Here is a 15,646-nt window from a genome sequence, read left to right on the forward strand (position 1 = left end):
CCTCTTGGGTTGTAGGCTGTATGTTCAGCAGTGTGGGAGCCACTCTCCTGTCCTGTACTCACCTCTCATCTCCTCTCCCTGGGGAAATGTTTGTGGACACATGTTTTACGTAAATGCACACACACACACACAAATCTATACCATCAGTCTATATTAACATTCTATACGTGATCATGTGTTTTGTAACATGGTTGTTCATGTGTATGCTGATGTGCCTTTGAGTTGTGCATGCTTCGTGTGATAAAACCCGATGCAAAAATAAACCTGATTATGGCCATATGCATGAAAAGTTCTTAATCAGGCAAATTCAAGCATATGGGTGGATGTACACACACATGCACACCACCTCTGCCATTGTTAAGGGAATCGTTAAGATGCAGGTGTAGTGGTGTTATGTAACACGGTGGTGAGGACACAAGACGGATGAGTGATCAAACACATACACACAGCTCAGCCTATTTAAAGAAACAAAGGAACAGCGGAGGCCTTACTGCAGTTTTTGGTGCTCAGACCAGCCAAGCGATACCTTCATTCCCCTGACTACAACAGACAAATGGCTTTGTTTTTTAATGTACTGTAGTTTAACATAAAAAGTCTAATTTCTTTATTTTATAATCTCTATAAATCCATTGTGCACTATGTAATGTATTATCAACTCACTGTTTGGTTTCTAAATAGTGTAAATTGCTGTTTTGTTTTGTTTTTCATCTATACATGAGATAGATTCTATCGGCAAGGCCTAATTACCCTATAGTAACGTGCAGAGTGGAAGACCTACAACTACAGATGGTGAAATACTTTAAAGAAAAAATGTTGGATTTTCAACAATGGTCCTAGTGTATAAATTGTAGCCAGTTGTAGAGATTTGGGAAACAGAACAGAAAAAAGAAGCTTCTTTAAGCTTTCCAAAGCTCAAATGTATCATAAATCTTTTTCTTTATGTTTCAAACACAGAAGATAATCCCCTGGATTAGCTCTTGTAATTTAGTGTGTATCTATCTAACTGTGGGGAAACTTTCCAGCTACAGGAATTAGCCAACCACCTTTTCTTTTGGAGCATTAATCAACATTTATAAGTTATCCTCTTGTTCATGCTGGTATTTTACTAGCGGGACCCCATGAAGATTAGCCACTGCCCTGGTAGCAACTAATACGGATCCTTTTAAAAAAGAAACAAATAAATATATTTCCTATAAAGGAGCTGTATGCAGCATTTAGAACATAAATATTGTGGCATATCACTATTTCCTTTGTAAAGATAAAGTAAAATAATGGCATCCTTATCAGCAAATGAAGTCACCCTACCTGTGTGAGTTGAACTCTCTGTTTCTCTGTTCATTGTTGTGGTAGATGGTCCGGTCGCATGTCGCATGTGCTTTTGAGTCCCTGTCAGTGTAACCCACTGGCTAGTTTCTCACTTGCGCTCTGCACTGTGCTAATATGATGGTTACCGCTGATATCAGGACAGAGAGGTTGCAAAAGCCTAGTGCCCAGTTTATGGAGTTAGCATGGTTAGCTGTTAGCCACTGGCTCCCTCCATCATAGATATGCTGTGAACATTGCATAAAGCTCCTTTGAGCAAGTTAAGCTCATTCTATAATGAACATTTTATAACAATGTGACGGGAGTAGCTTTTTCATGAGAACGTAATGCAATGGCCAAAAATGGGCATATCCTTTATTACACAGTTTGCCTTTCACCTGTCAAGTGTTTTATCACATGTAAACTTCAGGGTTAATTTTAAATATATATTGAGAAAAAACTGAGTTTGTTAAATTTTGCCGCCTGTCAGAGCTTTTATTTTGTGTCTTTTTCTTGATACAGTGGAAACTGTGAATGCACTTGGGGCTCAAGGACCCATTATGCAACACAGAGACTTTTGTTGAGCAGCTTTCATCTCAGCTGCATGTACTTTAAAGTGATCTGGAAAGGCTTATCAGATGATATGGGATGTGAATATGCTCTAATTGAAAGGTTTTTGTTGCCCAGAAAGAGAAGCTACTACTTTCTTTATCAAATTTACTATAATTTTTGTAATTTCATGAAGACAGGAATAATTGTATCCATTACTGGCAATTTAATTATATTAAGACACTGTGATATTTGGTACACCTGTTCGTAAAACCTGTTGCATAATATGGCGGGCTCAACCAATGTGAAATGTGAGTGTTTTAATTGATAATGAGATCATTACTGCCCTTTTCTGTTGATGTGCTCAGTTTTTGTTTTTTTCAGATTTCATCAAATATGCATGTGTGCTCTCCACTTTGTGTTGAGCGCTGTTCTCTTGACACAATACACCACTGTAATCTTAATCATTCATGACATCACTCCAGATTTCCCAGCGATGGCCGGCTGTTGTTTGGTCTGCGTGTGTGTTTAAGCTGACTGCCACTGCAGCAGGCTTTACCCTTGTCAACGATAACATTCTTCAGGTCACACAGGAGTGAAAAAACAAGACTCACGCTGATACCCCACACTGTAGTGTTTGCTTGATCTAAGATTCAGCCTCAAGACTTACATAAACACACACACTATACTTGTTAAAGAACATGTTAAGCCTAAGCCTGTATGTTTTGAAAGAGAAATACAATAGCAGAGGTGAATTAACTTTTTAAACTCTGGCTGAACTTTATTTCCCCTGAAGGTTTTGGCATTTGTCACCTCCAGTTTGTGGTCTAAATGTCTCTTTTTGTTTCCAAGTCTTCTTTTCATTTTTGATATATCTGTCCAAAACCAAGGTAACCTCTTATTAAACAGTCGCTTGTCTAATAAGTTATTATTATAGCCAATATAAAGACTACTCAGATTTCTTAAGCTCCTTACTATAGTTTAAACCAATTCAAACGTGACCACTTTGGGTAACCCCTTATCATGCTTGTCACATAATTACAGTAAAACTTGTACATGTATAAACAGAGTGTTACATTGAAAGGGGGTCAGCCTCAAGGCAGAGGTATAGCATAAGTGAATGGCAGCTTTGGCCCACGCCTTGCTGTTTATCTAGAAAGGTGAACAAAAGCCAACAGGTATAAATGTAAAAGTGAGTGAACCATGAATGGACCACACCTCGCTGTTTTTCTAAAAGCTGAATGAAAAGGGTTCCCCCCATGCCTGCAGTGAAAGGAAGTGATAAATTGAATAGATTAAAAATAAATTGCTGTGTGAGGTAGGCTTGTTGTTTATTTCTTTCAGTGCAACAAAGGGAGCTGTCATTGCTGATAGAAAAAAAAAAGTAAAATGTATAGGTTTTTTTTTTTGCTGACCCACAATCTTAATGAAAGGATTGGTTTGAATGCTAGTCATTGCAGTAAATGGAAAAGGTCAAATTTAATTACTTTCAAGGAAAAAGGGCCTTCAAGGTTAAAAGTAGCAAAGTAAATAGAGCCGGGATTAAAGGACAATGCAGATTCCAAGTCTTCTGATGCAAAGGGAATGGGGATGTTTTTGTGCAGCTATTCATGCAAGATTCAAGGATTTATTTATCACACTCTCATATTTCCCAGTATGCACAGTGAATCGCAGTGGTGGCATACTCTAGAGAATTTCCTTAAAGGTCAATGTTCAATAGGAACCGAGTCCATATAGCAACTTTGACAAAACATCTCAGCCTATAGGACACCTTGTATTCCTTCACATCTTTTTTAGCAAGTCTGGAGCCTCAACCAGCAATAGGGCCACGCAATCCAGTGGCAAAAAAAAGCTTGTGAAAATGCAGTCTTGATTTTTTGCAGATTTTATTTCAACTTTCTGCCCTCTGCCGCATGTCGTCCCCTCTCCCTCACCCTTTCATCCTTTCTCAAGCTGTCTTATCAAATAAAGGCAACAAAAAAAATGATAATGAGAAAATAACAATAAATGTTTGGTGGTTAAACAGCCACTGGAAGATGCAGCAATGACTCACTAAAAACAACTGGTTTTGTTGTGTGTTGGCCCCAAACATTGGTCTGTAAATTGGCCGGCATCTCGCCATGGTGCAAGCCCTCCATCAACTCCTCCACCTCCCAATGGCAAAGTCAGCTTATATACTGTGTCACTTTAGAAATGTTGATTTAATACATGTAAAACACACAACTGCAACCAATCTGTGCTTTGCAGAAACTTACAATACCAACACTTTCTTCTTGCGACTGGGCTTGGCCATCCAAAGTAGCACGGATGATCCATTAACCCATTAATCTGACCTGGAAGTGACCATACAGTCACTGTGGGGATTATATTATTTGCAAGCATTGAAATGAAGCTTGTCATTACTTCCATAGACTCACTGATGTTGTCAGAGTTGTATTGGAACATATAGCATCTTAACACCCCTGTAACCCTACAAGATGTTAAACACAGCCCTGCAGAGTCAATTGCCTCTTTGTCTTGTTTCTGATTTGATATTTTGTGTTTGTAGCAATATCAACAGCAAGGTAGTTAAAATGAAATATAAGAACTATAACTTGACAATAACATTTGACAGAATGACTGTACTGACAAAGAAAAGAGCATCAACTACAGATATTCAAACACTAGAGAAAGTTATTTGATGGATATTTGAAAAGCAAAGAGAAATTCAAAAGAATCACATCTTTGTTTACCCTGTATAATAGCAGAGGAATTCCCCTGAGACCTCCTGCAGTTGAGGGAGTAGGACAATAAGTGAATGTGCTTCTACAGTAATGTCCCCCATCTCCTTGAGTTTGTGTAAGAATCAGACAAAAGATTCCCCTGTGGCTCCAAGTGTGGCAGTAATGGGAAAGGTAAAGTGAACTCGCTGATGATGTCTGTATCTTATTGCAAACTTGATCAATACGGAGTTGCCTAGAGGCTCAGAGGTGTAACATAAGACATGTAGTAAAGGTAGAATTAAACTATCATTACTGTTAAGAGAACAGTGGAAACAGTGTAAGATATCAACTTACTACTAACCTACCCTGATCTACATTTTATTTGTTTTTAATGAACCGCATGCTAGAAGTCTTTAGTAACTTCCCAGGACTTCCTCTAGCCCGTATCTAAGATTGTATCTGGTCTCCGCTGTGTCCTACCTTGAACACCTGCTGGGGACAGGATGAGGGTGATGGGGCTGTAAAGGTTGGTGGTGAATGATAGAGTCTATTGTTTATTTGTCAAAGGCAGAGATTGTCGCTAAATTGCCAAATGAACATACCAATGTTAAATAAAAAGAACACAGGCAAGTTAAAAAAAATCTTTGACAGAACAGCAATAAGAAATCGCCTCAGTGAGTCCTCTTTCTAACCTATAGTACCATCAAAGAAGAGCCAGATACATGTTAAACCCAAAGCCCCCAATTCAACTCTCCTATAATATCTTCACGTCATTGTTTACCTGTTAACCCGCCTCTCTCCTCTCACAGAGGATGTTTGAGTTCAGACCTCACCTTAGGTCATTTCTTAAGTCATTTTTTGTTAAACTTGTTTGACAGTAACTGAGGTAAAGTTAGCTTCCAATTTCATCCTTTGATTTTATGTAGTTATCTCCAGTAAAGTCATGGAGTCTCACTTTATTGCGACAAAGATCTGCAAAAGATAACTTCATTGCCAAGACACATTCTTGTGCATTGCCAGTTGTAGTTTTGCTTATTGGAGTCCTGTCATTAAAGGTTTAGACATACATACAATCTCAGAACAATGCCATAACTCTGATAAATCAACTCAAACATGAATACCATCATAGAGATCTTAGTGGATATGCAGATTAGCTGATTAATTAACAATTTTGATAATTGACGTAAATGTTTTAGTCATTCATGAAGCAAAACTATGTGGTTCCAGTTGTGACCAGTACTCTTTAGCAGCATGTTGTACAGACATTCATGTTCGCCTCGGGATTAATCATGATAACTTTTAACTATACTTTTCATCCAGCGCCATCATTAAGTTAAAATTTTAATGTGATCCCTCTTTTGGGTTTATATCATAACTATTATATTTGTTGAGTGCTAATAAGCAAATGTTAGTATGTTAGCACATTGAACTATAGTTGTGAACTTTCAGACTGTTCTCTGTGCTAATTAATTAGAGATCATTTATATGTTTTTTTTTTGTTGCTGTTTTTTTTAAGGGACCATGTACAGTTTAAAACATGAATGTTAGCCATTGGATGCACCGTACCAGATTATATCTCAAAGCATCTGCAGTCCCTCTGCAGGTCAGAACAAATACACAGCACAATGACATGACAAAGTTGTACAAGAAGAGGAGAAAAAGAAAAGACACACACAAGACAAATAATGCACACAGGATATAAAATGATACAAAGAAGACACAAGACAGACAATACAACAAAAAAACAACAAAAAGCACATCACTTACAAACTTTTTTATATGTTGAAACATTACCTGCTAAACATGAACGTTATCATTAGCATTTAGCTCTAAATTTTGCTGCGCCTTAATACATTTATATATCATTTTAAGCTAAATGTCTTATTAAGTGTTGTTCCCCGTATGCTAACTTGTAATCTTGTTATGAGCATTTTTTACTATATTCCTAAATCTTACAGACTTATTAACGTTTAGCAGTCTTATGAATGTGGTGTCGACATGCTTACAGCACCATACTACAGGTACGCATTGTTCCTCTGAGGTGCATTTGACAGTGGTGTCAGGTGTCACTGATGCATCTCTGTGCTAACAACTTAGTCAGGGCAGAAAGAGCTGAGTAACTGAGCCCAGTTGGCGTGACTTGCCGAATTGCTGCAAAGGAATGGTTTTACTGGTGCAGCATATTATGGCTATCAATGAGTCTCTCTCCAGTTTCCTTTTCCTTACAGTGTAATTGAATTTAAATTATGCATGCTGTATGTCTGCTGGAGCAGAAAGGTAATAATCACTTTCTTTGTTCAGGTGTGTCTACGGCACACATGTGCATCTATACATGTGTATGCACGAATAGCAAAAAGAAGCAACCTGAGCTTCTGTTCAACTAACTGATGTGCCTGGCTAACACTTTCCCATTACTGTACCAGACACACAATAGACGTACAGGACTCTGTGTGTGTGTGTGTGTGTGTGTGTGCATGTGCGTGTGTACGTGCGTGTGTGTGTAACAGAGCTCTGCTCACCTGACTATGTCACTTCACCACCTTTGTCTAAATTATTCCCACCCCACTGTAGTGTGGTCCCAACTTGACACCCAGTCTAAATGTTTTAGCAGTTCCATTGTGGCTCTTTATGACTGGAAACTATATTAACTCAGCAGTTTGTAGGACTGTGGAGCAAACTATTTAAAGCTCTACATTATTTGCCAATGTGGAGCCAGTTTGGATCACTAGACTTGTGCTCATTTTTCAGTTCAGTAATTCCTGATAGACATGAATGTTATCATCGTCTTTTTTTTTTGAGGTCAGAGGTTTGGAGGATGTTTATAACAGAGGCATGCCAGATATGAATCATGACTTAAACCTCAGTAGTGTTCCATATCCGTGGTGTATGATTGTTATCACGTTTTCACAGCCCAGAAACTAATCAGTTGACAATATCTGCAAGCTGAAATTTTTATGAATGCTTGTGTGTAAACAAGAAGGGCAGATTTTCGGGAATGTCTCTCTTTATCTATTGCATACTTTGTACGCAGATTTGCAGCTAAAATACTAAGCGCTGCCATACTGAGTGGGGTGGGGTAATTTGCTTCATGAATGTCTATGCAACATCCATCCATCTTGTCCTGACAAAGTTTTAAAAAGCATTGAATTCATAAACCAACCAACCAGCTGAGATGACTACATGGACAGTTGTTCATTTAGAAATAGCAACAGTGCCTTATTCCCTCAAAATTAAAAAATTGCCATTTTTGAATTTGTGTTTCTATAAAGATTAATCAAGTTTTGGTGAGCTTTAGAGGTGGGGGCTGGGATTTTTTTACTGCTGGCACACAGAGCCAGACGAGCTGTTTCCCCCTTCTTCCACTCTTTTTGAAGTCATTTTCATGGAGCTCCATACTTTTGACATACGGGCATGGTGTCCATCCTCTCATGCGTGCAACACTGTCAGATTACAGCCAGTATTGTTTTTCAGTTAAGTGCACTTTTCATGCATTAGCAGAGGTAACATGAGAGTGATGGATATAATGGCAGGAATGAAGGGACTGAATAGAGATCAAAGGTATATGTTGTAAGGAGGAGTTATTGCTTTTACAAGTCTCGGTGTCCACCTCGATGGGAGGAAACTGCATCTGCACACATGTACACAACATGGACTGTATGAAATAATGGACATAGCCACCGTGACGTAACCGATTGGTTTATGAACTCCAATTTTGAAGCCCAAGTTTGGCATTTTGGCTGTCACCATCTTGGATTTTAGGAGCCAGAAATGACCACATTTGGGCCAGGATGTGAAACTAACCCTAACACAAGCTGTTTTTTCAGTTGGCACTGTGCATTCAGAGCTTTGGTTATCTGTGATAATGCTAATGCAAAATGTTGCTAGCATAAAACAGGCTTAAAACCAATTAAACAAAATGACATTTCTGCAAAAACTACATATCAGTCTCAAAAAGCTAAACAAAACTTTTTAGGCAAATGAAATGTCAAAATTAACTTTAATGTAATGAAAACACACTGAAATAGCAACAGCTATGACTTCACCTATACTCTGTGAATCAGGGATTATGCCATGGTACACAGACCAAACAGATTATTCACCATGAAGGTCCTGCTCCAGTGATTGTGTGAACGCATTTCTGTGTGCTGGTGACAAAGATGCCCTTTATGTCTCATGTTTAGTATTACCTCTGTGGGTGATAGGGGGTGTATTATTCTCCTGCTGGTTTGTATTGTTTCTTCCGTTTGAGCCATATGTTGTCTTACTTTGGTACCATTCTGAATACTCAGGGAATATCCATTATATTAGGTGGACTTTAGTTTTTTTGGGTGTAAATGGGATTATCTAAGTTCATTTAAAGGCTGTGGACTGAATGGCGTGGGGCCCACCTCACTGGTTGCTCCATAGGCTTGTGCTGCTTACTGGCAGTGACTGACTTGGCCATACGCTTGTGTAGCATGGGGGCCGATGTCATGGAGCACCATTACCATAGAGTCAATTCTTCCATTGAATTACCTCCACAGACTTGTATTGTGGGAAAGCCAGACTGAGGCCTGGCCCCAGTGAATGGCTGTTTACCATCAGGTTGGGTCTGTCTGCAACCACATGCAGCTAAAGCCACCGTAGCTAACCTGCTCAGGGTAATCGCTGCACACTCATACTGACTCAAACACATAGTGAAGATCAGACCAATCAGCACTGACTCAGTCAAACACACTCGAGAAGAAACAACTCATATCTCTCTTTAAGGCACATGCGCTCCCCCCTCACACACCCTCACACAACAGTCTAAATCAGACATTTTAATCCAAGGAACTGTGAGCCGTGTTTATTTCATGTGGAGTCAATGCACACTGGGCTGTAAGTGGTTGATGGAGCAGAGTTAAGCTGCACTGACAATAATGATATGCTCACTTTGAGTCTGAAAAGGGGCTGTCATGTCGTGTGTTGTTGTTGAGATGACCAGATCCAGGGGTCTGCAGCATGAATTGAGCTTAAAAATAATAGACCCAAGGGTCGCTCAGCTATGAAATGTAATTGTGTGAAAAAATTAAATATCCAACAGGAAGGGAATCAGAAACAAGCAAGGAAAAGCAGGTGGCATCTGAAATGTTTCAGAGCTTTCAGCTTTTTGATTTAAACACTCCCATGGCCTCGATCTGAGAGGATGCATTTTTGCAGCTTGCTGCGCCTTTTTTGTTCTTATTTTTTCTGGACAAAGAGAATAAATATCTGCACACTGGAGTAAAGCTCCCAATATTTAATTGATTACAATAACATATTGGGAGCTGTACTCCAGTGTACAGATATTTTTTCACCTTGTTACATTAATATGTAGTTTTATCAGGCACCTGGCCTCAAAACAGGTTGGATGTTTACACAACTACTCTGCTGAGCTTCGTCATTTTCCATGGGCAAACACGAAATAACCTTCAAGCTGAAATGGATTAAATCTAAACTTTAACTGACCACATTGTCCTGTATTTGTTCTCTGAAACTATTAATTTATTTGCCTTTTTCTTTCAGGGAGTTATCTTCGAGACATCAGGCCAGTGTCCCATTCAGGAACGCCAGAGAGTCCAAGATGATCTGACACTGAAGTGTGTTAGAGTGGACAAGTGAAGTGACACAATGCACTAATTATATTTGAAGTAAGTAGTTATGTAAATCAGATGATTTTAGTTGGACTTCAATCAAACTAACTCACATTAGGAACCTATTGCAGTATATGCCATGAGGGGACTCAACGTCCATACCAGCATACGAACTGCAGGTCATCTGAATTCATGTTTACATCCTGGAGTGCTGTAGAACCAGATTTCTACCTGAGGATTTGCTAGAGTATGTTAATACTTCTTATGTTTTTAATATATAGTGTAAGTTTTTGCATGCATGCATGCGCACATGTGCATGCTGCCCAGATCTATTTTGATACAACTTTGCACTGCAGTGGAGCTGTTTATTTTTCCAGTTGACCCATAAAAGCTTAAACATGACTCTGTTTTTATTGTCTTACACAGTTGGCACTAATAAAATATTGATAATCTTTTTAATGGTGACTTGTTATTTATTTAGGAGGATGTCTGTCCTGGACTGTAGAGCCGCTGTGCTTAAAGTGGGAGTATGGTGAGATCTCTTCATTCAGTTCTTCCTCAGTTCTCCGTCAGTTTTTTCACTGAGCCAAAACCTCACTCAGATCATATAATTATCTGAGTTGGAGCTTCTCATATCAAATGAGTCACAGCTAGACAGTGCTGACAGTTCTCACAGTCTGTTATGTTTATTACGTTTTAATTGAGTAAAAATGTTTTATGCTTTTGAAATTCAAATGTCAGTTGGGTTTTATCAGATATGCTCTAAGATAAAAACAGCGGTTGAAATGCTTCAGATGACCACATTTTACTGAGTGTGACATCTAGGGAACATACAAATACTGACAATAACATTCCTTGAACTTGAGCCTAAACAATTGCAGATGTTCGACTTTTTATTTATTTATTTTTTTCTGAGCATTTTAAGTACTCTGGTGCATATTTTCATGTCCATGTGAAGTTACTGAGGCTGATATCAAAACTCCCAAAGAACTCTGCACTTCTTTGTTATTTTCCCTAGTCTGTCTCCTTTTTCCCCTCATTTCTACACATTTAGCAGCTTTATTTCTATTGCAGCCACCACATTAGCCATCATGATTTCCAATGGAAGGCGATGTAGGCGTGTTATGTGAGTGATAATGGAAAGGCAAGCCCCTTATACAATTTAGTAATTGCGGATTCAAAACTTCCAGTTGATCCACTCAACTTTTGAAGAGTTATGAGATACGATAACACCTCTTGTAGCGCCTGCTGCATCATACCTGAGGGAGTCACTTCCTACCAACAAGCACATCGCCATAGCTGTTTATAAACTGGCTACCTGTGCAGAGTACAGGGTAAAAGAGAAAAAGTTTTTTCAAAATTGTCGTGTTTCCATTAGGCATATTTTATATTTGCAATTTCAATTTGTGCATTTTGAGGGTTAATTATATACAAATAGTCATTTGTGGGGTTGAGGTATTCCTTTAAGATATGATGACTTTTTCTTTTACATGTTAGATCTCATAGGCAGTACTATTACAACTATAACATTGTATTCAGACTGTTTCCTCTGTTCCTTTAATACCTGGAAATCCAGGTGTCTCAGTTCATTAACACTCAGTGTCAAGATAGGACAGCTTGATTTACTGCTAGAATTAAACTGTCATGAGAGAAAACACAGTTAATTGGATTTGCAGTGGATGGATGAGGGGTGTGACCTCAAACAAACACAGTGAAACTTGGCTCAATGATACTTAAAGTTGTTTCCGAAAAAAAAAAAATGGCAGGTGAACACAAAGAAGGGACAGATTATGGGAACGTTTTGGTCTCTCCTCCAACAGCTTTCTTCTTCCTGTGTTAAACTGCTTTGTTCGTCCCATGCCTCTTTCCTCTGTGTGAATTCTTCTGGTAGTGACCTATTAAAAACAGAGGAATGTACAGAGTGGACCCTCTGACCTTGTAATGGTTTGACTCGGTAGTTCAGGATCAAAGGCAAACTGCACAAACTGACAGAAATGCGGGGGTGGACAGAGGGGTCGCATACCTCTGTTCACTTAGCCTGCACAGTTTCAGTGCGTCACATTATGAAATCATCGCTGTATGAGAAACATTAAGCCTTAACCGCTTAGAGATTTGAATTTGTCACAGTGTCTGGTGTATATTTTGTAACTGGCTTTACAGGAAACTAAATCTATTTTGAGGTTGACTGTGAAACAAAACATCAGTTCAGTCAAACATTAACATTTCGGCTGTTTTATTCATAAGCCCCTAAAAATATTGTTAATCGGCTTTGAAGATATGTGTTTATTTAAGGAGGTGTTAACACTACAAAAGCACACCTTTTTTGCTTCAGCATGATGACTAACGGGTATATTTTGGTGCTGAAAATGATCTTTTCTTTCCTGGATGATATGTCATCATGAGAATTGTTTTGCCCTTGTGATGATTCACAGGAAGAATCCTGAAAATTGCTGTTTGGGATGTCCTGGGAGCTGAAGGATGTAAGACATGTAGCGTGTTATTAGTAATTGTTCCGGTTCTTGTCTGTTTGTTTGCATGCTTGACTTAAGGTCTCAACGAGTATTTAACAGATTTTAGTGAATATATGTGGAAAGAAAGGTCATGGAGCAAAAAGGTTTCTGGTGTGTTATCACAACTATGTGCCCAAGAGAACTTTATCACCATCATGATCTCATCCTTACTCATCAAATTTTGTTGCCTGGGCAAAAGCCAATATTATAATAATGACACTGGGCGCAGCCTTTGCGTTGTATCTTAATAGGGAAGGGGTTTTGAATTAAGTCATATGAGTCGACTCTCATGAGTAGGAAGGAGTATGTAGTTAAGTTTCAGATGGGAATACACGACACAGCTTTAGACAGGATTTTCTAAAGGATTCACAGTTGTGATGACTCTCTCCTAGTCCGCACCAGTCAGCACGAGTCGCGTGGCAGGTTGGCACAAAAACTGTGTTCTTCTTCTTCTACTTCTTCAACTTCTGCTTCTTCAACTTCTTCAACTTACAAGTCAAAATAACTCATTGACTTTTGGTTTTAAATGGGACACAAACACTGTTCTCCTGGGTCAAAGTCCTGTGCTTGATGGACCCATTGTGCTTGTTACATAGCGTCCACTGCACTAAATATGTGATAATGACCCAGATGAGTTTAACTTGGTGTTGGCTGAAACTGCCCAAGTGGTGTAGTGAAGTTGTGGCAGTATATAGAAAACCTATATAGAAAAAAGTATGTTATTTATCATTTACTTTGCTAAAAATAAATAAATAAATAATCAACTAATTATATTGGTGACATTCAGACGCTAGAAGTATTGGTCAAACCTCTCTCCTTATAGGTCAAGTCCTGTCAGTCACATGATCGAAGAATTCAAAGTTTTGATGACCGACTTTAATTCCCCTGAAACATTTAGTTTGGTGTCATAAATTCAGATTTGTGAAATACAGAAAATTCAAGGTTTTTTATATTCTAAAAAGTGATAGTGGGGGAAAAAAAGTGAATTTTTTTTTAAAAAATGAAATTAAAATCAGATTCATTAAGATAGAAGGCTTTCAGAAAAGGCATTTAAATTTTAACATTAAGTCTTACATAGTAATTGAAGTGTTTCAAATACATATTTGCTTTAAAAATGTATTTTTTCCCAGGCTTTTTTGCTTAATATGTGTTTCATTAGTTTGCCCTGTGCATCAAATGTGCATTACATGGAAACCGCATCCTTATATGAACTTAAAGCCCATCTGCAATGCCCACTTATATTATGTACAGTTGCAGGCAAAGGTCTTAATCTGTGTGCATCCAGAATATTCCATGTAAAATGTGAAAAGTTGCAGTTTAAAAAGCAAGAGAATGACAGCAAGTAGAAACATGCAAACAGGAGAAACAGAATAACCATTTTAGAACGACGGAGAAGGGAATTTTTGTGAGAGGAATTCAGAGCGAGTTTGAAATCCATAGCTGGAACCGGAGGTTAATGATTGCCTCCTGTTTCCTAACATCCTCCCTGTTGAGCTAATCTACAATCACATTCCTTCATTCTGGGGGAAAGTGGAGGAGAGTCCCTCTGAACCTGATATCACAACACAGTGGATGAGCACTAAGGTGAACTAACCAGGGAGTGTCTCGCTTTCAGTCCTGGCAAGGACCGTAGTGTCATAACTAATGATAACAACATAAATAATCACTTCAAATGTGTATGCATGATTAGTTCAAGTACTGGCATGAGCAAACATACCAGTGGTTGCACAAGAAGGTATAGGACAGAGGCTACAGGTGTATTTTCTTCTGAAGGGATTTTAAAACAATTCTTGGCACAATTCTTCAGATAGTGAAGACACTTTGTTCTCAGTCAGTGTATGAAAACATTACAAAAAACAAGTTCATTGACGTGTTATGTGCTTTGGCTGCACTCTATTCTGGATTAGATTGCACCAGCTATTTGTAAATTTCAGTGGAAAAGCATCCCTTAATTCTTAGTAGTACTTCTTTTAAACTAGTCATTTCCCAATTTGGGTTGCACCCATAGACTGTATAAAAATAATGGATGTAGCCCTGTGATGTCACATTAATTTGTGGCCTAAAACCATTACAACACAACAAAAAACCACCCTTGTGCTCTTTATGGTACGTTGTTAACAGCAGCAATTTAACCTGACGCCATCCTGCTGCGTGTCATGTGGGCGCTGTCGGTGCTGTCCAGCCCTCTGCCGGTGTATGATAACACTGCAACTGGTTCTGGCCAGCCAGGTTCCCACCTGACCTTCTGCAGACGTTAAAGATGGATTTTGGCATCATAATAGTACACCAAAAGCATCCTCAAAGCTACAGCATTTTACAAGTTCTGAATGAGAGCGGGCTAGTTTGCTCTGAGTTTTCCATTTAGCCAAACACCAGCAACTTGTGGTAATTAGTAGGTGCAAACGTGTGAGGTAGTTTGTCAGGTGTAACCTTTTTTTCTTAGTAATGCATGAATCTTCCCTTACCAAAAAACAGTATAAATGCATGATTAAAAAAACATGTTTTGAGAGTTTTTATGTAAAAATCCCTCTCACTTAAAAAGTAAAACATTTAAATGATCATGCAACTGCTGAGGTCAGTGATGTCAGATTTAGAAGTATGGCACCTGAATGACCTGCTTGGGGAGTAAAGGGAGCAGTAGTTTGGCTGAGCTGATGAGCCAGAGAGCAGAAAATAGAAACTGGAAATTAGGGTCTTTCTAACCCCGTCTCACACACACTTTTCCAGCTGCTGACGAGAGCAGAAAAGGAAAGTTAAAATGCGTTACACACTCACACACGTCATATACAAACACACATGGTGCAGAGGTAATAGGAAGTGGCAGACAGGAAAGCAAAAGGCAGCATCTGTTTCCCTCTATTCATGTGTGGGTGACGCTGATGAAGCTGGAGCCAGATGAACATCCTGCATGCCGCCTGCCCTATCGCCTGGTATTTCACTCATACACACACATCATTCCTCTCCAGATGTGCAGCCTTGCTGTTGCTGC

General features: G+C 38.8%; 1 protein-coding gene across 2 annotated transcripts in view; it reads left to right on the plus strand.

Annotated features, from left to right (window-relative positions):
• The window catches only part of LOC121950580 (uncharacterized), a 64,786-nt gene extending 54,333 nt beyond the window's left edge, over positions 1–10,453 (plus strand). For both annotated transcript variants that reach the window (XM_042496620.2, XM_088079785.1), the window contains exon 15: positions 10,080–10,453. In XM_042496620.2, coding sequence (XP_042352554.1) covers positions 10,080–10,146 — 67 coding nt within the window. In that variant the 3' untranslated portion in view covers positions 10,147–10,453. The remainder of the gene's footprint in view (positions 1–10,079) is intronic.
• The last annotated feature ends 5,193 nt before the right edge of the window (positions 10,454–15,646 follow it).

The sequence above is a fragment of the Plectropomus leopardus genome, chromosome 7, assembly GCF_026936395.1.
Source record: "Plectropomus leopardus strain MGB_pleo_1.0 chromosome 7, ASM2693639v1, whole genome shotgun sequence".
Classification (NCBI taxonomy): domain Eukaryota; kingdom Metazoa; phylum Chordata; class Actinopteri; order Perciformes; family Serranidae; genus Plectropomus; species Plectropomus leopardus.